At 40.5% G+C, this 24,796-nt stretch overlaps 1 protein-coding gene across 1 annotated transcript in view; it reads left to right on the top strand.

Annotated features, from left to right (window-relative positions):
• The window catches only part of KATNAL1 (katanin catalytic subunit A1 like 1), a 98,751-nt gene that overhangs the window by 44,159 nt on the left and 29,796 nt on the right, over positions 1–24,796 (top strand). The window contains exon 4 of the mRNA XM_006085460.3: positions 5,977–6,145. Coding sequence (XP_006085522.1) covers positions 5,977–6,145 — 169 coding nt within the window. The remainder of the gene's footprint in view (positions 1–5,976; positions 6,146–24,796) is intronic.

Genomic DNA, 24,796 nt, shown 5'->3' with positions numbered 1-24,796 from the left:
TAATTTCATTTTTAAGTGCTTAGATGTCTTAATTCGTGTTATAGTATAACTAGAGGCCCAGTGCACGAAATTCGTGCATGGGAGGGGGGTGTGTCCCTCAGCCCAGCCTGCATCCTCTCCAATCTGAGACCCCTTGAGGGATGTCCGACTGCCTGTTTAGGCCCGATCCCGGTGGGCAGTCACACATCCCTCTCACAATCCAGGACTGCTGGCTTCCAACCACTCACCTGCCTGCCTGCCTGCCTGATTGCCCCTTACCGCTTCTGCCTGCCAGCCTGATCACCCCCTAACCACTCCCCTGCCAGCCTGATTGACATCTAACTGCTCCCCTGCCGGCCCGATTGCCCCTAACTGCCCTCCCCTGCCAGCCTGGTCACCCCTAACTGCCCTCCCCTGCTGGCCTGGTCGCCCCTAACTGCCCTCCCCTGCTGGCCCAGTCACCCCAAACTGTCCTCCCTTGCCAGCCTGGTTGCCCCTAACTGCCCTCTCCTGCCAGCCTGATTGCCCCTTACTGCCCTCCCCTGCTAGCCGGGTCACCCCTAACTGCCCTCCCTTGCCAGGCTGGTCGCCCCCAACTGCCCTCCCCTGCAGGCCTGGTCCCCCCACAACTGCCCTTCTCTGCAGGCCTGGTCACCCCTAACTGCCCTACCCTGCTGACCCGGTCCCTCCCAACTACCCTCCCCTGCAGGCCTGGTCACCCCTAACTGCCCTCCCCTGCTGGCCATCTTGTGGTGGCCATCTTTGACCACATGGGGGTGGCCATTGTGTGTGTTGGAGTGATGGTCAATTTGCATATTACTATTTTATTAGGATAATATTTCAGTTTTATTAACTCCTCAATAGATAATACGAACAATTAAAATGTATATAAGGTATAAGGAATCAGAATACAGTAGCATCTATACACTCACCACAGTGTTTAAGGTAAAGGACTTTGCTGATATACTTTGAAGTCCCCCTATGGCTCCTCTGCATCCTATTTCTTCCCTCCCATTTCACAGTTGGACACGTCCATGAATTTGGGGTTTATCATTCCCTTGCCTTTCTTTATACTTTAATACGTACATTTGTATCCCCAAACAGCGTCCTGTTTTACTTGGAATTACACTGCGTGTTCTTTGAACCTACGTTTGCACTTAATGTGATGGTCCTGAGATTCATGCTTTGTTATTGCCTGTAGCTGTAATCCATGTTTGTGTGAATATTGCATCCCATTATGTGAACATGTAGTAATTTATGTTTCTGTTCTGATACTGGACATTTGGGTTGTTTCCAGGTGCTTGTCATTACAAGCAGTGCTAATAAGAACATCTACATATAATGTTGACATTTAAATGTACAGCTTAAAAAGAGGAAGTATTGGATTTTGGAGGAAATCAGGCTTATGATAGAATAGGACTTATGTCTTCCTATTCCTACAAGGAAATGTCATCAAGTAGGAGAACTAAGCACAGTGTAGACAATCTAGTCTTTTTTCTGCAGATTTATTCTCTATATTTGAAATAGTGCAAGCTGGTACAGTGTCAGTCTTTTTTTGGCCATTCAGGCAAAGATGATGTTCTGTAACCATACTAAAGTCTCTTTAAAAAGAAACCAGTAAAAGAGGCTTTGAGACTTATATGTTACACAGCCTGGAAGCTGTCACTGAGTCCTTAATTTGAAGCATGACATTGTGCAGTGGTGTGTTCCTGGAGGGGGAAGTACAGAACAGAATCAAGGATGTCCTTTGGGAAGCTGACAGAGTCTGTTATAAATGTAACATCCAGCTGCAGTGAAATGGAACTGAAGACACTGGACACAGGCCCACTTTCTGTGAGACAGGGGACTGGCCACAAATGGCACATGTGGCTTCTTGAGCAGTTTCACTCAGACTGTGTATGAGCCCATGAGAGTATTGAATGGCAGGCAGGTCAGCAGCTGCAAACCCTGGGCATGCAGCCTGTGCACTGGCTTTTAAATAACTTTGACAACACAGCCTCCCTGAGCCTGTGGTGGGTGTACCCTAATAGAGCACGCCAAGGGGGAACATGGTCTGGAGAGGGAGTGGCCATCACCCCTGAGGGAGAGTGCAGCCATGTGGCCAGGCTTCAGGCTGGCAGTGTGTCTGAAGAGCAGGACCGTAAACAATGAGACTGTTTAACAGGGGTCCAGTTGCTGACAGGGCAAATTTGCCATGTGTTCTGTGTGGAGGAGATGGTTTCCTCATTGTCTGTGGCCAGACCCATGAGTTGGGTTCTGGAAAGGTATTTATACATTTGCAAATATATATAAACTAGAGGCCTGGTGCACAAAAATTTGTGCACTCGGGGGGTAAGGGGGGTCCCTCAGCCCGGCCTGTGCCCTCTCGCAGTCTGGGACCCCTCAGGAGATAATGACCTGCTGGCTTAGGCCTGCTCCTGGGTGGCAGAGGGCAGGCCCAATCCCTAGGTGCAGCCCCTGGTGGGGCTCAGAGCAGGGCTGATTGGGGAGTTGGGGCGCCGCCCCCTGTCATGCACAGAGCAGGGCGGATTGGGAGGTTGCGATGCCACCCTCAGTCATGCTCAGGATAGGGCTGATTGGGGGGTTGGGGCACCGCCCCCTATCACACTCAAGGCAGGGTCAATGGGGAGGTTGCGGCGCCACCCCCTGTGATGCACAGAGCAGGGCCAATCAGGAGGTTGGGGGGCTGCCCCCTGTCACACACAGAGCAGGGCCAATCAGGGGGTTGGTTTGGGCGCTGCACCCTGTCATGCTGTATCTGGTGCCAGGAGGCTTGCGGCTCCGCTGATCCCGGTGCTGGGAGGCATATTACCCTTTTACTATATAGGATAGAGGCCTGGGGGCCAGCTGGTTTGCCCTGAAGGGTGTCCTGGATCAGGGTGGGGGTCCCCACTGGGTGCCTGGCCAGTCTGGGTGAGGGGCTGAGGGCTGCTTTCAGGCTGGCGGTTTTGACTGCTTTCAGGCTGGCGGGAAGCTCCCAACCGCTCCTTTTTTTCTTTTCTTTTTTTCTTCTGGGCCAGCTTTAGCTCTGGCTCTAGCTCTGAGGCTTCCGCTGCTGGTTTGTTTGCCGTTCTATAATCGAAACAATGTATAACTTCAGCTCTGAGATCCCAGCCGGCTATATTTGTTAGAATGTTTCAAACTGCCAGCTCAGAGCCCGGCAAGTCAGGCGGGGAACGTTGGAATTCGCAGTCACTGGAGCAAGCAAGCCTCACGTTCGCTTCCAACTGCCTGGCTGCCGGCCGCCATCTTGGCTGACAGTTAATTTGCATAAGGATACGCTGATTAGCCAATGGGAAGGGTAGCGGTCGTACGCCAATTACCATGTTTCTCTTTTATTAGTGTAGACTAGAGACCCGCTGCATGAAATTCATGATCGGGTAGGGTCCCTAGACCTGACTGGCAATCAGGGCCTATCAGGGCCTTCCTTCCCCCAGCTGCCGGCTGCCAGCCGGGGCCTTCCTTCATTATGCGCCGCCCCCTTGTGGTCAGCGCATGTCATAGCAAGTGGTCGAACTCCCAGTTGGTCAAATTCCCAAGGGGACAATATACATATCAGCCTTTTATTATATAGGATAATCTGCCCCTCATTAAAACAAACTTCAGTTAGGAAACAGTGGTCACAATGAAATACTAAGAATAGAATAATGGTCCCAGCCTGTTGATTTAGTTGGTTAGAGCATTGTCCCATACACCAAAAAGGTTGTGGGTTCAATTCCTGGTCAGAGCATATATCTAGGTTGCAAGTTTGAGCTCCAGTTGGGGGGCATTTGGGAGGCAACCAATCAGTGTTTCTCATCTCTCTCGCTCTCTCTCTCTCTCTCTCTCTCTCTCTCTCCTTCTTCTCTCCCTCTCCCCTTCTCTCACTAAAATCAATAAATATATCCCTGGGTGAGAGTTTAAATAAAGACATAAGTAAAAAATAGAGCAATGTAACATTTTTAGTTTTCTATTTTTTACCAGTCTCATCACATTTTTCTTTTATTGGCAGAACTAGAGGCCTGGTGCATGAATTTGTGCACGGGTGGGATCCGGCCGGCCCTCCCCAATTGGGGCAATTGGATGGGGATGGCTGGGAGGAGGGGCCATGGAACTCCTGGTCGAACTCCCAGTCAAGGGGACAATTTGCTTATTAGCCTTTTATTATATAGGATGCTTAAAAGACTAATGCACTAGAACCAATAATATAGAATACCTTAAATTTGAAAATGTCTTATAACCAGTTTATTGTATACCATTTTCCAGTTCCTTCTCTATGGATTTCTTTCACACGATTGTATATTCATCTTTGTCTCTGCCAGGGGTCTAGCACAGCAGAGGCCAATTGCCTCCTCATGGGTGTTCAATATACTATCATTTGACTGAACTCTAGGGCTTCAGCTGTCAGTATGTGGGAACCTCATAGACAGACACAGTTTCCACCAGCCTCTCTCTCCTTAGCAGGTTCATGTAGTCATCTGATTCCAACAAGTTGAAGATACTCTGTTAGGTAGATCTGTAAGATATTGTCATTTCTTTTACCTTTTTTTACTCTTTTTTTTTCTTGCCTGGAGTTTGCTTCCAGGCTTTTCCTGGCTTTTCATCCATTTTCCTGTTTTGCTGGGTTCATTGAGTTATATACACATACAAGTGCCACTTTTTCTGAATCCAGGAAGAGATGCTCCACAATGAGTTAGATGAATTAAAAGCATGAAGTTGGAAAGGGAACAATAATAGATATAGTATATTGGTGAAAAAGGAATACACATCTGAAGGGCTACACCAGTCCAGGCAGAACTGTAGATAGAAAAGGTAGAGAAATAGAGGCAGAGACAATACAAAGAAGAAGAGATTATACACATAATAATAGAGTCCCCACAACGCCCAGAGAGAGTAGTAAATACTGTACTGAGTAATGTCAACATTTTTCTATCTAAAGAAGACATGTTTCACAAATTTGTTTCATATTACGTGAAACAAAATATACCACTTTGTCTGCATTGTTACATTTATATAGCTATCAAAATTCTTTTCTTAAAAAATGAAGTATAGTTGACATTAACTTATATTGGCTTCAGGTATACAACATAATGATTCAGTATTTATATTGCAAAATGATCACAGTAAGTTTCATTAACATCCATCACATTCATATTTATCAAAATTCTTGATTCACATTTGGGGACCTGTATAATCTGAAGGATCCTGTGATTTTTGACCCTCCAAAAGTGTGAATAATACTTTAAAAATATAAATTACTTTGTTTATGAGATTTGATTGTTGAGTCTTGCCATTCGTAATTTATGAATGAAGTGTTGGATTTTCCAATACAGAATCAGAGAAAATCATTTTGTTGTAAAAAATAAATTAGTAGCCCAGCCAGCATATCTCAGTGGTTGAGCATTGACTTATGAACCAGGAGGTCATGGTTTGATTCCCAGTCAGGGCACATGCCCAGGTTGTGGGCTCGATGTGGGGGTCATGCAGATAGCAGCCAATCATTGATTCTCTCACATCATTGATGTTTCTGTCTCACTCTCTCCTTTTCTCTCTGAAATCAATAAAAGTATATTTAAAAAAAATAATAAATTAGTAAACTGCAAATAGGCACATTTTGAATTCTTGTCCTTTCAGCTTTTATTGTGTTGTGTGTTTTTTTGAAGTTACTTATTCTTGGTTTAGGACAGTAATGAATAAAGTAATGGATTTTCCATTACACTATTAAGATTATTAGATGGGAATAGTCTGTATTGCCATCTGTTGGTGATTGATAGTTACTTTTGACAAAATAATTGCTGCTATATATTTTATTTATATGTATTTAATAATTGTATCAACCAGTGTATTTTAAAGAAAAACATTTTTAGAAACTAACCTAATTGACGTGGCCATGAATTGACAAACAGGAGAAAATTGGAGATTTTGGCCTTCTTAATTTAATAGGTTTATTGACTAAGGTAGTACTGAAATACTTTTGCCTTTGATTAATTTTTATTTTATTTTATTTTTTTTTGTCAGAGCTCCGCCTCAGATAAGGCGTCCAAATCGAGAAGTAAAACCTCTGAGGAAAGAAATGCCAGGAGCAGGAGCCCGGGGACCTGTAGGTCGAGCACATCCTATATCGAAGAGTGAGAAGCCCTCTACAAGTAGGGATAAGGATTGTAGAGCAAGAGGGAGAGATGACAAGGCAAGGCTATCTCTTTGGAACTTACTCACTTGCAGCCCATGACTTTTGGTGCATAGTATAATTTTTGTTAGTTTTTTCAGAGTACTGTGGTTTTGATAAGAAGAGATTAAAAAAGGTATCAATTAAAAACCTAAATGGCCTTTGTACTTCAAAGGCTGTTCTGCAATGTCAGTAACCTCAGAGGTATATCACACACACACACACACACACACAACTATTAAGGAAAATGGGTCTTTTGTAGAAATATTCAAAATAAAGTTTTAAAACTTAAAAAGTATATTTAAATAATTATTCTGAATTAAATTGAAGAATAAGTGAAAGCAATTGAAGGGAACAGACTTACAGGGAAGGAAATGTATATACAGGGTGTAGCAAAAGCAGGTTTACAGTTGCTCATATGGAAAATAATAGAATAATTGATAAATAATAATACAAGAATAAACTGTTTTCTGTACTTATAACTGTGAAGCTACTTTTGCCCTATCCTATATTCACAGAATAAGATGATGGATATAATTTACTACAGCTAAAAATAAAAAAATAAAATTTAACTGCAAATTTGTTTTAAATGAGAAAATTCCCTTTGATTACAGTTCACTGTATACATTTACTTTATCTGGAAAATTGATCAGTGAATAAACATCGTACTGGGTGGAAATTCTGTATTGCCCTTAAAATGAACTTCAGAAAATGGGCTGAAGATAACCCTACAGAGTAAGGACCAAGCCAGGATGACCTGATCTATCTCTTAGCCTTAATTTTAATAAAAAGACAAAAATAAATCTTTAATGATAGTATTGCCCATTTTCTTAAAAAAAACAAAACCTTTATTGTTGAGAGTATTACAGATGTCCTCCCTCTTCTCTCCCCTAATGCCCCCCTCAACCCAGATTCTGCCCCAACCCAGGGCTTCACCACCCCATTGTCTGTGTCCATGGGTAATGCATATATGCATATAAGTTTTTTGGTAATCTCTTCTTGGTCCCCTCCTTCCTTCCCCCTGAGATTGGTCAGACTGTTCCATATTTCCATGGTTCTATTTTATTCATCAGTTTATTTTATTCATTAGATTCCTTGTTTGTTTATTTTGATTTTTAGATTCAATTGTTGATAGGTATGTATTTATTGCCATTTTATTGTTCATATTTTTTAATATAGTTTTTCTTCTTTAAAAATATTTCGTTTGTTAATACTCACCATTGATTTTTTTTAGAGAGAGTGGAAGGGAGGGGGAGAGATAGAGAAAGAAACATCAATGTGAAAGAGACTGGTTGCCTCCCGCAAGTGCCCCAACAGGGCCGGGAATCAAGCCTGCAACCAAGGTATGTGCCCTTGACCAGAATTGAAACTGTGACCCTTCAGTCCATGGGCTGGCACTCTAACCACTAAGCGAAACCAGCTAGGCCTCTTCTTCTTTTTCTTCTTAAAAAAGACCCTTCAACATTTCATGTAATATTGATTTGGTGGTGATGAACTCCCTTAGCTTTTTCTTGTCTGGGAAGCTCTTTATTTGACATTCAATTATAAATGATAACTTTGCTGGGTAGCGTAAACTTGGTTGTAGGTCCTTGCTTTTCATCACTGAACAGTTCTTGTCACTCCCTCTGGCCTGCAAATTTTCTGTTGAGAAATCAGCTGACAGTCCTATGGGTGCTCCCTTGTAGGTTATTAACTGCTTTTCTCTTGCTGCTTTTAAGATTCTCTCTTTGTCTTTAACTTTTGGCATTTTAATTATGATGTTGTCTTGGTGTGGATCTCTTTGGGTTCATCTTATTTGGGACTTTCTGTGCTTTCTGGACTTCTAAATCTATATCTTTCACCAGGCATGGGAAGTTTTCTATCATTATTTCTTCAAATAGGTTTTCAATTTCTTGCTCCCTCTCGTATCCTTCTGGCACCCCCATGATGTGAATGTTGGAACTATTGAAGTTGTCCCAGAGGCTGCTTACAGTGTCTTCATATTTTGGGGTTCTTTTTTCTTTTTGCTGTTTTGATTGTGTGTGTGTGTGTGTGTGTGTGTGTGTGTGTGTGTGTGTGTGTGTTTGCCTCCTCATATTCCAAATTGCTGAAATGATTTTTGGTGTCCCCTACTCTACTGTTGATTCCCTGTAAATTATTCTTCATTTTAGTTATTGTATCCTTCATTTCTGACTGGTCTTTATTCATGTCTTTGATGTTCTCACTAAGTTCCTTGAACATCCTTATAACTATAGTTTTGAACTCTGTATGTAGTAGTTTGCTTGCTTCCATTTCATTTAGTTATTTTTCTGGAGATTTCTTCTGTTCCTTCATTTGTGACGTATTTCTTTGTCCCTGAATTTTGGCTACTTCCCTGTGTTTCTTTCTGTGTATTAGGTAGAGTTGCTATATCTCCTGGAATTGGTAGAGTAGCCTTGTATAGCAGGTATCCTGTAGGGCCCAGTGGCTCAGCCACCCCAGTCACCTGAGCTGGGCCCTCTAGGTGCACCCCTGTGTGGACTGAGTGCACTGTCCTGTTGTAGTTGAGCTTAGATTGCTGTTGGCATCACTGGGAGGAATTGACCTCCAGGCAATTGGCTGGGAAGACCAGCTGCGACTACAGTGGAAGAGATGCTGTGCAGGAGACATCCCTATGGAGCAGCTTGCTTCATTGGGGCTTTGGTGCTCACCAAATCCACCCTTATATGTGTAGCTTGTGAATGTGTAGAATTGTAATCTGGTATGGTCTGAAGCTGTCTGCTAGGTGCACTGGCTCTGGGGGCTCCTGGGAGGTGCAAAGTCAGCCACTGCCTGTGCCCTGCTTGGGGCCACTCAGCAGGAGCAAAGAGTGATTTGCAGGTGGCTGCTACTTCTATTGGGCTTGGGGGTGCCAAGTAGAGGCCAAGCTGTGAAACTTGGCAAACTGCTGCTAGTGATGGGCATGGGTCACTTATAGAGAGGTATGGGACACACTGAGTCTACTTGCTATTGTTTGAGAGATCTTAGGAAAGTCTGAAGCCTGAGCCAGGACAGGCCATTCATATGGAAAAACCACTGCAAAGAGCATGGGTAGAGGTGCAAATTGGGTGGGGAAGGCTCTCATGTAATCATCAGGGAGGGGTGAACAGTGTGGGCCAGGTTGATGGAAACTCAGATATGGCACCTGACAGTTGCCAATCCCTCCCATTGACCTATATGCCAGTTCTATGTGGGGAGGAGGTCTCTGCAGAGGAACAATGACCTCTGCCAGCACGTTAAAAAACAAAAAACAAATCTTTGTTGTTGAAAGTATTATATATGTCCCCATTTTTCTCCATTGACCCCCTCTAGCTTACCCCTACCCCCACCCCAGGTCTTCACCACCCTATTGTCTGTGTCCATCGGTTATGCATCTATATATATTAGTTCATTGGTTGATCTCTTCCCACCTTCCCTCTGAGATTCTGCAGTCTATTCTATGCTTCTATATCCCTGGATGTATTTTGTTTATCAGATTATTTTGTTCATTAGATTCCACATATAAGTGAGATAATATCATACTTGTCTTTCTCTGACTGGCTTATTTCACTTAGCATAATACTCTCCAGGTCCCTCCACGCTGCCGCAAAGGGTAAGAGATCCTTCTTTTTTTACTGCTGCATAGTATTCCAGGGTAATGTACCACAGCTTTTTTTATCCACTCATCTACTGGGCTGTTTCCAGATCTTAGCTGTTTTAAGTTGTGCTGCTACAAATATAGGGGTGCATACATTCTTTCTGATTGGTGTTTTGGGTTTCTTAGGTTATATTCCTAGAAGTGGGATCACTGGGTCAAGTGGCAGTTCCATTTTTAATTTTTTAAGGAAACTCCATACTGTTTTCCATAATGGCTGCACCAGTCTGCATTCCCACCAGCAGTGTACTAGGGTTCCCTTTTCTCCACATCCTTGCCAGCACTTGTCATTAGTTGATTTGTTGATGGTAGCTATTCTGACAGGTGTGAGATAATACCTCATGGTTATTTTAATTTGCATCTCTCTGATGATCACTGAGTTTGAGCATTTTTTCTTATATCTCTTGGCTATCTATATGTCCACTTTGGAGAATTGTCTATTTAGGCCCTTTGCCCAGTTTTAACTTGGATTGTTTGTCTTCCGATTGTTAAGTTGTATGAGTTCCTTATATATTTTGGATATTAACCCTTTATAAGATGTATCATTGCCAAATATGTTCTCTCATGCAGTGGATTCCCTTTTCATTTTGTTGATGGTTTCTTTTGCTGTGCAGAAGCTTTTTATTTTGATGCAGTCCCATTTGTTCTGTCCCAGAGATTTTGGGTTGTTGTGTGTTCATTTTCATTTGTTTCCAGGAAGTTTTTTTATTTATTTCTTGATCTCTTTGGTAACCCATTCATTGTTTATGCTTAACCATTGAGCTATGCCAGTCAGCTAGGGGAAATGGTGTTAGTTTTTGCCCATTGAATATAATGTTCACTGTAGGTTTGTCATACATGGCCTTTATCATGTTGAGATATGATCCCTCTATTCCCACTTTGCTGAGGGTTTTTATAAAAACTAGGTGTTGGATTTTGTTGAATGCTTTTTCTGTCTATTGATGGGATCATGTGATTTTTGTCTTTTAATTTGTTTATGTGAAAGTATCATATTTATTGATTTGCAAATATTATATCAGCCTTGTATCCCTGGAATGAATCCCATTTGATCATGGTATATAATCTTTTTAATATATTGCTGGATCCGATTTGCTAATATTTGGTTGAGGATTTTAGCATCTATGTTCATCAGGGATATTGCCTGTAATTCTCTTTCTTTGTAGTGTCTTTATCTGGTTTTGGAATTAGGATAATGCTGACCTCTTAAAAAGAAGTTGGAAGTGTTCCTTCCTCTTGGAATAATTTGGAATAGTTTGAGGAGGATATGTGTTAGCCCTTTTTGAATATTTGGTAAAACTCCTCTGTGAAGCTCTCCAGACCCGGGCTTTTGTTTGCTGGGAGTTTTTTGATTACTACTTGTATTTCCTCAGTTGTTGGTCTATTCAGGTTTTCTAATTCTTCCTGATTGAGTTTTGGGAGATTGTATTTTTGTAGGAATTTTTTCATTTTATCCACATTGTGCAGCTTGTTGGCATATAGTCATTCATAGTATTTTCTTACAATCCTTTGTATTTCTGTGGTGTCAGTTGTTACTTCTCTGCTTTCATTTTTAAAAAATATATTTTATTGATTTTTTACAGAGAGGAAGGGAGAGGGATAGAGAGTTAGAAACATTGATGAGAGAGAAACATCGATCAGCTGCCTCCTGCACACTCCCTACTGGGGATGTGCCTGCAACCAAGGTACATGCCCTTGACCAGAATCGAACCTGGGACCCTTCAGTCTGCAGGCCGATGCTCTATCCACTGAGCCAAACAGGTCAGGGCCCTGCTTTCATTTTTGATTTTATATATTTGGGTGCTCTCTCTTTGTTTCTTGATGAGTCTGGCTAATGATTCATCCATCAATCTTATCTTTTCAAAGAACCAGCTCTTGGTTTCATTGATTTTTTTGTATTGTATTTTTAGTCTCTATGTTATTTATTTCTTCTCTAATCATTATTATTTCTACTCACTCTTGGCTTTCCTTATTGTTCTCTTTCTAATTCTTTAAGTTGTAGAGTAAATAGTTTATTATTAATTTTTCTTGTTCTTTGAGGTACTGTTTTGAACTTCCCTCTCAGGACTGCTTTTGCTTTGTCCCAGAGATTTTGGGTTGTTGTGTGTTCATTTTCATTTGTTTCCAGGAAGTTTTTAAAATTTATTTCTTGATCTCTTTGGTAACCCATTCATTGTTTAATAACATGCTATTTAGCCTCTATGTGTTTGAATGTTCTTGAGTGTTTTAATGTAGTTGATTTCTAATTTCATGCCATTATGATCTGAGAAGATGCTTGATATGATTTCAATCTTCTTAAACTTGTAGAGACTTGTTTTGTGTCCTAACATGTGATCTCTCTTTGTGAATGACGCATGTGTACTTGAGAAGAATGTATATTCTGCAGCTTTGGAATGATATGTTTTATAAATGTCAGCTAAATACATCTGATCTAGGGTGTCCTTTAAAGTCACTATTTTCTTGTCAATTTTTTGTCTGGAAGAACTATCCAGTGAAGTTAGTGGGGTGTTAAAATTCCCTACTGTGTTGTTGTTGATCCCTCCCTTAAAGTCCTCTAGAAGTTTTTAAAATATATTTAAGTGCTCCTATATTGGGTGCATATGTGCTCACCAGGGTTATATCCTCTTGTTGGATCAATCCCTTTAGTATTATGTTGTGACCTTTGTTTCTCTTGTGATGGCCTTCATTTTGAAGTCTATTTTGTCGGATAAGAGTATTGCTACCCCAGCTTTTATTTCTTTTCCATTTTCTTAGAAAATTTTTTTCTAGCCCTTCACTCTCATCCTGTGTGTGTCTTTTGTTCTGAGGTGGGTCTCTTGTAGATAGCATATAATTGGGTCATGTTTTTGTATCCATTCAGCTACACTATGTCTTTTGACTGGAGCATTTAATCCATTTACATTTGAGGTTATTATGGGTAAGTACTTATTTATCGCCATTTTATTGGTTTGTTTGTTTATTTATTTATTTATTTTATTTATTTATTTTTAATTAAATCTTTATTGTTCAGATTATTACAGTTGGTCCTCTTTTCCCCCCCTATAGCTCCCCTCCACCTGGTTCCCACCCCACACTCTGCCCTTCCCCCTTCCCCCACTGTCCTCATCCATAGGTGTACGATTTTTTTCCAGTCTCTTCCCGCACACCCCACACCCCTTTCCCCCCAAGAATTGTCAGTCCACTCCCTTTCTATGCCTCTGATTCTATTATATTCACCAGTTTATTCTGTTCATCAGATTATTTATTCACTTGATTTTTAGATTCACTTGTTGATAGATATGTATTTGTTGTTCATAATTTTTATCTTTACCTTTTTCTTCTTCTTCTTCCTCTTCTTAAAGGATACCTTTCAGCATTTCATATAATACAGGTTTGGTGGTGATGAACTCCTCTAGCTTTTTCTTATCTGTGAAGCACTTTATCTGACCTTCAATTCTGAATGATAGCTTTGCTGGGTAAAGTAATCTTGGTTGTAGGTTCTTGCTATTCATCACTTTGAATATTTCTTGCCACTCCATTCTGGCCTGCATAGTTTCTATTGAGAAATCAGCTGACAGTCGTATGGGTACTCCCTTGTAGGTAACTAACTGTTTTTCTCTTGCTGCTTTTAAGATTCTGTTTGTCTTTTGCTCTTGGCATTTTAATTATGATGTGTCTTGGTGTGGTCCTCTTTAGATTCCTTTTGCTTGGGGTTCTCTGCACTTCCTGGACTTGTAAGTCTATTTCTTTCACCAGGTAGGGGAAGTTTTCTGTCATTATTTCTTCAAACAGGTTTTCAATATCTTGCTCTCTCTCTTCTTCTGGCACCCCCATAATTCGGATGTTGGTACGCTTGAAGTTGTCCCAGAGGCTCCTTACACTATCTTCATATTTTTGGATTCTTTTTTCTTTTTGTTTTTCAGGTTGGGTGTTTTTTTCTTCTTCATATTTCAAATCTTTGACTTGATTCTTGCGATCCTCTAGTCTGCTGTTGGATCTCTGTATAATATTCTTTATTTCAGTCAGTGTATGCTTAATATCTAGTTGGTCCTTTTTCATATCCTTGAGGGTCTCACTAGATTTAACGAGGGTCTCACCAAATTTATCGGCGGTTTCTAGAAAATTCTTGAAAAACCTTATAACGTGGTTTTGAACTCTATATCCAGTAGTTTGCCTTCCTCCATTTCTGTCATTTGTGACCTGTTTCTTTGTCTCCACATTTTGGCTGCTTCCCTGTGTTGATAGAGTGACTTTCTGTGCTAGGTGTCCTATAGGGCCCAGTGGCTCAGCCTCCCCAATTACCTGAGGTGGACACTCTTGGTGCACCCCTTTGTGGGTTTTGTTCACAGTCTTGTAGTTAAGCCTTGATTGTTGTAGGTATCACTGGGAGGAATTGACCTCCAGGCCAATTGGCTGTGAGAATGAGCTGTGTCTATGGTGGGAGAACTTCTGTGCTGGAGACACCCTTATGGGGCAAGACTTGCTTCAGTGGGGCTTTGGTGCTCACTGAGTCTGCCCCCTGAGTGTGTCCCTTATGGATCTGAGGAGTTGTAATCTGGATGGTCCACTCTGAGCACTGGGTACACTGGCTCTTGGATCTCTAAGGAGGTGCTAATTTAGCCTCTGCCTGAGGCTACCCAGCAGGAACTACAGAGAGATCTGCAGATTCCTCTTCTTTTGTTGGGGTTTGGAGGTGCCCAGATGAGGCTCAGCTGTGAAGCAATGCAAGCTGCTGTGGGGCCTGGGGCCTTGAGCCTTCTTTTGGATGTTCTGGGTCTCTCTGACCCAGCTGCAGTTTGTTAGGTAATTTTAGATTGCAAAGGGCCAGGCCACTCATATGCAAAAGCCTCTGAGCACAACTTGGGTGGGGCGGAGTCTCAGGGAATCAACAGGGCGGAGCAAACAGCTATGGTAGATCCTCAGCCCTGCCCTAAGAGGCCCCGAGTCTCAGTGTCCTGTGGTAATCGCTGCAAGCACCTCTGAGAGAAAGCCGCCCACAAGTTCCGCCCGATGCCAGACAGTCCAGTTTTTCCCTGTATGAGTCTGCGTCCCCAGAGACTCGCCCAGAACTGGAGTTCAGTTCAGTCTGGAGCTTGTGTCTCCCTCCCAATTGGAAAAGACAACCGCGTCCTCAGTTGCCAGCCCTTTCTGTGTGCACGCCTCCGTACCTCTGCACTTTACTTCCGCACCTCCTCTGAGTCTCAGTGTGCTTTTCTCTTTCATTTTAGTTGTAGAATTACCACTCATCCAGCCTTCCAGTGGTTCTGAGTGATGTCTGTTTTGTCTTTTAGTTGTATTTTTGAAGTGGTTGTGCGAGGCAGCAATTTCAGGTGTTTACCTATGCCGCCATCTTGGTTTCTTAGTTATCGCCATTTTAATTCTATTTACCTATGTTTCTCTCTCTCTTTGTCTCTCTCTTCTCATTATAGCAGTCCCTTTAGCTTTTCTTGCAGTGTTGGTTAGGTGGTTATAAACTCCTTTAGCCTTTTTTGTCTGGGAAGCTCTTTATTTCACCATCTATTTTCAATGATTGCGTTGGTGGATATAGTAATCTTGGTTCCAGACCCTTGCTTTTCATTACCTTGAATACTTCATGCCATTCCATTCTGGCCTGTAGAGTTTCTAATGAGAAATTATCTGACAGCCTTATGGGAGCTCCTTTGAAGGTAATAAATTGCTTTTCTTTTGCTCCTTTAAGAGTCTCTCTTTGTCTTTAATTTTTGGCATTTTAATTATGATGTGTCTTGGCATGAGGAAACCTGTTTGCCTTCTTTTTGCTTGGGACTCTCTGTGCCTCCTGTACTTGTGTGACTTTTTCTTTCACCTAGTTAGGGAAGTGTTCTGCCATTATTTCTTTAAACACATTTCCTACCCCTTGCTCACTTTCTTCTCCTTAAGGCACACCTATTCCGTGAATATTGTCACATTTCATGTTGTTCCACAGCTCCTTTAAGCTGTCTTCCTGTTTTTCAATTGTTTTTTTTTTTCTTTTTGGTTCTCTGATTGAGTGATTTTTTTCTACCCTGTTTTCTAATTCACTTATCTGATCCTTGACTTTCCCTAATCTGCTGTGTATTCCTTCCAGTGTGTTCTTTATTAGGGCTCTGTCATTTTTCATAGTTACTATATATTTTTTTCATGCTTTTGAGCATCTTTACCATCATGATTCTGAACTTTATGTCTGATAAATTTATTACTTTATTTCATTTAGCTCTTCTGGAGAATTCTCTTGTTCTTTCATTTGGGGGTTGGTTTTTATGTCTCCCCATTTGGCTTCCTGTTTGAGTTTGTGACTATGTATTAGGTAGATCTGCTGCGCCTCCCAATCTCTAGTGCAAGACAATGTCAAATGCTGTTTCTGATTAATTAGATCAGACAAATACTCTTAAGTCTCCAGAGACCATCCTCTGACTGCAGACTGATTGTATTCAGCCTTGAGTTAGCCTCAGGCTATGTCCACATGTTGGGGGAGAGATTTTCTAACAGGGTGGGTCAGTTGTTTCTGCCTGGAGGTTGGTTGTTATTTTCAGTCTCTTAATGGGCCTTAGAAACACCACAGGGTGCAGCAAGTAGTTTTCCAATAGGGTGGGGCAACTGCCTTCTACCCAGGCAAAAAAACATTTCTCCCGGTATGTCCCTGGATCCTTTCATGTTACTGCCCCAGTGAGAGAGTGAGTCTGAGTAAGCCCGTGCACTGCCTCTTTAAGAGGGACTGCCTGAGACTCTGTCAGCCCCCATGCCACTCAGCCATACTCCCTGCTGGTTGTTATTGTCCGAAGTTATGGGAATTCTCTTCCTGGCCCTGGAACCCTGGACTGATGGGTTTGGTGTGGAACTGGGACCCCCTTGCTGTTCATGGGAGGCCTCCTCAGCCAATATATTTCTCCTGATTAAAAACACACCACATGTGGGTATCAGTGGGTATCAGACCAGCTCGTTCTGTGCCTCTACCCCTCTTACCAGTCTTGATGTGCTTTCTTCTTTACTTCTCTATTTGTAGGACTTACATTCAGCCAAATTTCTGGTGGTTCTGATGGTTGTTCTGTACTTTAGTTGTAATTTTGATGTGGTTTGGGAGGATGCAAGTACTGCCATCTCACTTCTAACATGCATTTTTTAATTTAAAAAGGATAGTCTATGAGATATTAGTTGTCAGAAGGAATGTTTTTCTATTGTTACCAAAAATAATTTAATTCATTCAACTCTGATTCTTGAGTATTTTTAAGACTTTGTCTTTATGGTTAATTAACTCTTAGTGAAATGAGCTGTGCTTTTATGATCTTATGATTAAAGCTGTGTATGTTTTTAAATGGAATTAAAATTAAAGTTTGATAAATTATATTCAGAGACTTAATTTAAAATTATCAAACTTACAGGACTTCATTTCATTAAATTACATATAACAAACATCCATTTTTGAATACTTTCCTTCTCATGACTAAGTCTAGGGATGTGTGAAATGGAGGGGTGTTGTAGACTCGATTGGAGTATTCTTTAAGAGCTGTTGTTTGGTGATTATACACATACTGACTTTAAAACTTTTTATTATTATTAAAGGAAAGTGCACAAATTATAAGGCTACTATTTGATGAATGGTCATCCAACCATTAGTATAATGGGAAATTTAATAATAGCTTTTCCAAAAAATTAAAAATAAGGTGTGTATGTGTATATACACACAAATACATAGTCACACACAAGTGTATTATAAATTTGACTGATACCAAGGATGTGCAGCATGTAATTTACAAATAATAAAACGTAGAATACTCTTTATTGTAAGTGTTATAAAGTCAGTGGACTCTCAGAGAGTGCCTTTGCTCAATTCTTGTATCTATAGCCAGCTTGTGGCTACAATGGAAAGATGAATAGGAATGTGGTTTGATATGAATTCTGGTTGATAATTTGTTTTTGTTAATGAGTAAGATGGAAGTAAAACAACAGAAACATTTTGGAACTTCACTCATATTTCAACAATTTTGATGCATCAGATAATTTTCAAATACTGGAAAAATAATTCCTTAATTTTTTGTGCTATTTACAATGTAACAACTATAGAAATGAGACACTTTTAAGTTCATCTGTGTTATTAACATTTTCCTCAATTACTTTCTTGAGACTAGACAGTTAACAAGAAATCAAACCCTGATTTGTAGCGTTTTCTGTTTTCTATGGTATAAATATTTCCACTATGACTCATTTCAGGCTACCCACCTGATGTCACTGAACTTGATAGAGATGAGATGGGCAGAAGCCTACCATTCTGTAGTGTTTCCACCATAATGATGCAATAGATCAAAGTAACCTCACATACATAGGTAATCATTAAATAATGAGAAGTGAAGAGTTTTGACTATTTATTACCTTTGTATTTATTTATTTAATTGATTTCAGAGAGGAAGGAAGAGGGAGGGAGAGAGAGAGAGAGAGAGAGAGAGAGAGAGAGAGAGAGAGAGAAACATCAATGATGAGAGAGAATCATTGATCGGCTGCCTCCTCCATGCCCCCCAACTGGGGATTGAACCCGCAACCCGGGCATGTGCCTTGACCAGAATCAAACCTAGGACCCTTCAGTCTGCAGGCCGACGCTCTAGCCACTGAGCAAAACTGGCTAGGGCTCTTACCTTTGTTTTTAATATAATTTATTCCAAGTTGGTGTAATTTAATTTTTATTAAATTTACAGCTGGCTCACAAAATTCCTGAAAATTTAATAATAGTTCTTATAAACCAGTAAGAATCAGCTTGAGCACAGCAATGCATGTAACCCACTGTAACTATTGTGTAATCTATGTAACTGTCATTCAGAGATCAAGAACAGAGCACTTAGCTCCTCAGAAACCATATTCATGGTCTTTTCGGATCCCCGCCACTTTCCTCCCCAAAGTAATCACTATTTTGCCACTTCTTTCCAAAGGTAACCACTATTCTGATTTCTGATACCATAAATTAGTTGTGCCTATTTTGAAACTTGGTGTACAGTTCAGTTAAGTATTTCTTTTTGGTATAGCTTTTTGCTCAACATATGTTGATGATTCTTCCATGTTGTTGCATGTATCTGAAATTTGTTTATTTTCATTAATATGCAGTATGATGCCACAGTTAAATTTGTTTCACTGTTAGTGGATATTTGGATTGCTTTTAGTTTGGAACTATTATTAGTAATGTTGCTTTGGATAGTTTTATACTTCTCCTTTGGTGTGTATGTGTGAGCATTTCTAGTGAGCATATATGTACAAGTGCAATAGATGGCTCATAGGATATGTATATGTTAAACTTCGGTAGATAACACCAGATAGTTTTCCAAAATGTCCTTACAAATTTACACTCATATTTGCAGAGTATGAAACTTCTAGTTGCTCTACATCCTCACCAGTATTTGATAATGTCTGTCTCTTGTGGGTGTAATCGTATCTCATGGGTGTAATCATATCTCATGTGATTTTACCAGCATATTAACTGATAACCTATGAGTTGAATGTTCTTTTATGATTATTGGCCATTTGTATTTCCAGTGACTCGCTTTTAAGAAATACTTTGTTCTGTCCTTTGGATATTAAATCACTCCACAAATTCTTTCTGATGACAGCTAATTTATAGTGTTGGTTTTTGCTTTACTTTTTTTTTAAACCTTATTGTATTAGATTACAGTAATAGTTACTTGCTGTTTTGTCCCTAATTATTTTACTTATTTATGTATTGTGTTCCCTAACATGGATGTGTGCCTTATGAGCTCAGGGGTTTTTGTCTGTCTGGGTCATAGTTCTTCCCCAGTACTTAGAATAGTGCCTGGCACATAGAAAGCATTTGTAAATATTGCTGAAAGACCACATATATCGATAAGTATGCGGAATGCTATGAATTAATTATTTCAGCATAAATGTATTTTGTATTAACACTTCAGTGCAGGGCACAACACTGAAATTAGGAAGCACCATTCTGCATTTATCAACCTGTTGTGGTTTTTTGTAAAATAATGAAGTATCAGAGTGGGATGCAGTTTAGAGATCTTGTCTGACTTTTCCTGTGTGTGCTTCTCACGCTGCAGTAGGAGTAGCTCACAGTGTGCAGCAGGAGGTCATTGTGTCCCAGGTGGTTAAAAGCACTGATTCTGGAGACAGACTGCCTAGGATCTAGCTGTGTGCCCTGGAGCAATTTACTTATCCTCTCTGAACCTTAGTTTTCTCAGCTATGAGATGGAAATAATAAGAATACCTGCCTCAGAGTACCTGCCTTTAAGATAGTTATGTCAGGTGTTGAGAATAATGCCTGGCACAGAGTAGGCAGTGTACAAGTGTTAGCTATGTGGGGAACTAACTCAGACATGATACGAATACAGATCACTTCTTAAAAAAATAAGTGAGATTTTCAAGAAATTTGCACGTGCTTTGGGCTATTGAATTCAAAAAACAGATGAATAAGTGGAGGCAGTGGCTTTACGGAAAGAACCAAAGGTCAGCTATAATTAAGGCTATATATTGCTAGTTATTAATAAAAACCACTGTGGGACACAGTTTTTATTACTAACTAGCCTGAAATTCTGATGTTGGGTAACACTACACAACAAAAGAGATGACTTTTGTTGGACAGAACTCATTGTTAGAAAATACTTTCTTTTGCTGATCTGAAATTTACTTCATCTGTTGCTTTATATTGGCCTGGTTCTTTCCTTTGGAGGAATCTATATACAGTGGGGCCTTGACTTACGAGTTTAATTTGTTCCGTGATGGAGCTCGTAACTCAAATTACTCGTATGTCAAATCAATTTTCACCATTACAATGAATTGAAATGCCATTAATCCGTTCCGGACACCCAAAAAACACCGCAATTGTTTTGTTAAATGTTTTTAAATAAGAAAAATGTATTTAAAAATAACGAATATTGTATAAAAACACAATACTGAACAATAGAATGTAGTGCAATAAACTTGTTTTATTAAGTTTAATGTACAGCATTTACCTTGGAGATCAAATGACTTAGAGATGCTGATGGAGTTGGAGGAGAAAGGCTGAACTGAATAACTGAATAACTGAATCTTATTTGCTGACTTTTTCCCTTTTCGCCACACTTTCATCAACAGGAGTTTTCGATAAAAACCTGTCCAATGAGATCTGTTTCATCCTCCCTTTCAGAATATTTCTGAAATGAGTTAGGCAAGTGTCATTAAATAGCTCCATTGCACGCCCAGTTGCAATTTTTTCTGGGTGTTTCTTTTGAATAAAGTCTGAAAGTGTCTCCCACATTCCCAACATTTCCTTTATCTCACTTATAGAGATAACCTCCTCCTCCTCCTCCGTGTCATCTATTTCCTGCAAAACCTCCGTGTGCTGCTGCGTCTGTAGCTCCTTTAGCTCCTGCGTTGTCAGTTCCTCAGAGTGCTCCTCGATGAGCTCGTTGATGTCACCTTCCTTTATATCCGCGCTCGCTGCCTCACCATGTCTGACAACGGAGTGAATGCCAGTCCTCTTTTTAAAAATTTCGAACCAGCCCCGACTGGCTTTAAACGGCTCGCCCGATGCCTCGTCCATTGAAGTGCCTGGGGTCTGCTGCAGCAAATCAGCGTAAATAGCTCGGGCCTTCTCGCAGATTATAGCCTTCCTCATGGTATCTCCTGCGAGCTGCTTCTCCGTTAACCACACCATTAGCAGCTTCTCCATATTTTCATGGATAGATGTCCGCTGTTTAGAAATTATTTTAACGCCCTTGGCTGGAGTTGTAGCCTGTATCGACTCCTTCTGCTTCAGTATGGTGCAGATCGTAGAAGTGCTATGCTCGTACTGCTTCGCCAAGTCGATTACATGCACACCTTGGTCATGTTTTTCGATAATTTCTTTCTTTAATTCAATGCACATCATCCGCTTCTTCTTCTTAGCACTGTCCTTTGCACTTACTTTCTTCAGATCCATAGTTGAAAAAACGAAGTTTTGCAAAATAACTGCAAGCCCAAATGCGAGCACAACACTGATGCTTCAACTAAGAGCTAACCGCTTAAAGTGAACGAGTGAGACACGTGATGCTTGGCTGATGTTGTGGCGTTCACTGTGACGTTCGCTGCACCAACTAGCGGTGGGGTATCTGAAGCTGGCTCATAACCCGAATTTTAGCTCGCAACTCAAAGCAAAAAATCGGCTGAGAGATGGCTCGTATCTCGAAAAACTCGTTAGTCGGGACACTCGTAAGTCAAGGCCCCACTGTATATAAAAGCCAAGCGACCAGAACACTGGAATGACCGGAACGACTGGTTGCTTTGACACGCAATGTGGCCCCAATTGGCCCCCTCTGCCCCCTCTGATCGGAGGCAGGGCCGGCCAACCTCCTGCGGCCCCTCCCCCCCTGGCCGGCCAGGCCCCTATTGGCACCCCCACCCCTATCAGCGGCAGGGTCGGCCGGACCCCACCCATGCACGAATTCATGCACCAGGCCTCTAGTATAGCATAAGTAGAGGAAAATAGGTTAGTTGGTTGTTTTGCTTCATTAGCATTTTCTTCTTCAGCTTAAATGTTTCTGGTATCTTTGGTCCTTCTGCATATGACATGGCTTTGAACCTTTTATCATTCTCCATCCTTCTCTGGGTATAATTTGCTTGTCAATATTTCTCTTAAAGTGCAAGATTTGAGCTAGTAACTGGCACATTGCACTTCATCTGCCAATGAAAGCACACAATAAAAGGCACACAATAAAATGCAAAAACTACTCACATTTTAGGCCAGCTGTGTCATTGACTCTATAATATATTGTGTTTCTTGTTAACTTTAGTGTCATTTTTCTCAAACGGAATGATTAAAATACTAATGGATGATCCTTAACAAATCTTTCTTGACACAAGTAACTTAGATAAAATTACTAAAAAGAATCTAAAGTATTTTGCTTAGTGGTTGTGTCACTGTTTGATTCCTGGTCAGGGCACATGCCTGGTTTGTGAGCTCGATCCCCAGTGTGGGGAGTGCAGGAGGCAGCCAATCAATGATTCTCTCTCATCATTGATGTTTCTCTTTCTTCCTCTCTGAAATCAATAAAAGTAAATAAATAAAATAAATAAAATATTTTGCTTTAATGAGAAGAAAGTACACTAGTCTTCATGCTAAATATCAAATTCTTGCCAATGTAGACTTTATTTTCAATTAATGTGAAAACCTAAACAAATAATTCTAAGATCATTTCAGTGACATTGCAATTAGTATTGTTAGTATAAACTGTACAGGTAATATCTTGAGTGAGGTTAGCTTTATTGCCTGAAAAGTGTTTCGTTTATGTATTGTGGTTACTCTAGCTGGTTAACTGCAATCTTGGTTACTTATATTTGAAATGCCTGTTCCAATTTATCCATTTGTTATGACGGATAACTGTCACCCATTGTGTTGATTTCCCAATGTAAGCAAATTAATTATTTATTTTCAGTTTTCCTAAATTTGTTTATTTAAATAACCTCACCATTTTGGTTTGAAAAAGTCCTTTGAATCTTCTTTGGACTTAATTTGTATTCATGTCTCATCTCTATCTCTGAGGAACTTCGGATTCTAGGGCCAGTCTGTAGACTGGCTTATTCCTTCATTTCCTCTTCTGTGGATGGAGTGGCCGGCCTTGAGTACAGCAACAGGCTTTTATTTATTCACTTCTACTTTTCCTCCCACCCATCTTTCTACATAGCAGCCAGAGGGTCATGTGAAAATGTAAAGCAAAACAAACAAACAAACAAACAAACAAAAAATGTAAAGCAGATCCTGTCATTCCCTTGCTCATCATGTTTCAAAAATTTCCCCATGCACTCAGAGTAAATCCACACCCCTTCCCTGGGCCTATGGGGGCCTAAGTGAGCTGTCTCTGCCTGTCTTTCCAACCTATTCCTTTTAGCCACACTGATCACTCAGCGTTTAATAGCACTTCAGCTTATAATTCTATGTGATTTGCTTTTGTTTACTTATTACTTGTTTCTCCCATTAGATAGATGCTTGATGAGAGCAGATAAGGTGTTTTCATTCACTGATTTAAAACTTAGTGATCAATAAAACGTGCTGGGCATAGATGCTCACATATTTATTGTTCTTAAAATCCAATGATTCTTCTTACTTTCAGGCAAGTGTCCAGCTGTTCTTTTCCTGTGGCAGTGTTTACAAGTCCTCCCTACCCCACTTGATTATTTATATCAAAATGACTGTGTGCTAACATTTTTTAAATACTTACTTTTGGTTAGTCTCAAATAATAGTGCCATATGAAGGCTGGTTAAGTCCCAGGTATATTAGTTTCTGTTACATTCTTTAGGTTATTTATTTCTAGAAAGCTTTAAAGTGATTACAGAGTGTTCCCACTGATTAGTTTGAATATCACCTTATAGCCTTGGCCTATGTGTATCATAAAATATGATACTAGGCTGAGATTATTTTGAATTTGTTGATGTTTTATTTGTTGTATAGGTAAGCCAGAAAGTTACTCCTTTAAATAATGTCAATATTGGTGTCTGTCAGCTGAAATAGAAGAATCTTTCTGAAAATTTAGTTTAATACTGTAGCCATGATTCTACCCAGAAACAGTAAATTATTCATTTTTTTGGTCAAGTCACTATAGTACTGTTTGGTGATTTACCAGATGGCATAACGAATTAGAACATTTACCAAAGGGAACCATTTAGTCCCCTCTCAACTATGGTTTATCTCTGATGAAGTATCTATGGTAGAAGAGGTTCATCCTATTCTCTCTTCATATTGAGTTTATAAAATGGGCTCATTTTATTTTTTACCATTTTCCCTTTTATTTTTGTATTAGACAGTAACAATGAGGCTGAAGCTCTGTGGAGGTACTTGGCTCTGTATACTGAAGCAGTTCCAGTGGCTGAACTGTCTCTGGCAAAGTTTCTTTAAAAAAATTATTGTTATTGCTTTTTAGAGAGAGAGGAATGGAGAGGGAGAGAGAGAGAGAGAGAAATATCAATGTGAGAGCCTCCTGCATACCCTTACATGGGGATCAAGCCAAAACCCTGGCATGTGCCCTGGCCAGGAATTGGACCGGCAACCTTTTGATGCAAAGAACGATGCCCAACCAATGGAGCCACACCAGCCAGGGCTGAGCAT

The sequence above is a fragment of the Myotis lucifugus genome, unplaced genomic scaffold (genome assembly GCF_000147115.1).
Source record: "Myotis lucifugus unplaced genomic scaffold, Myoluc2.0 scaffold_19, whole genome shotgun sequence".
Classification (NCBI taxonomy): domain Eukaryota; kingdom Metazoa; phylum Chordata; class Mammalia; order Chiroptera; family Vespertilionidae; genus Myotis; species Myotis lucifugus.
The sequence above is the reverse complement of the archived record's forward strand: the minus strand, read 5'-3'. Positions and strand labels throughout refer to the sequence as shown.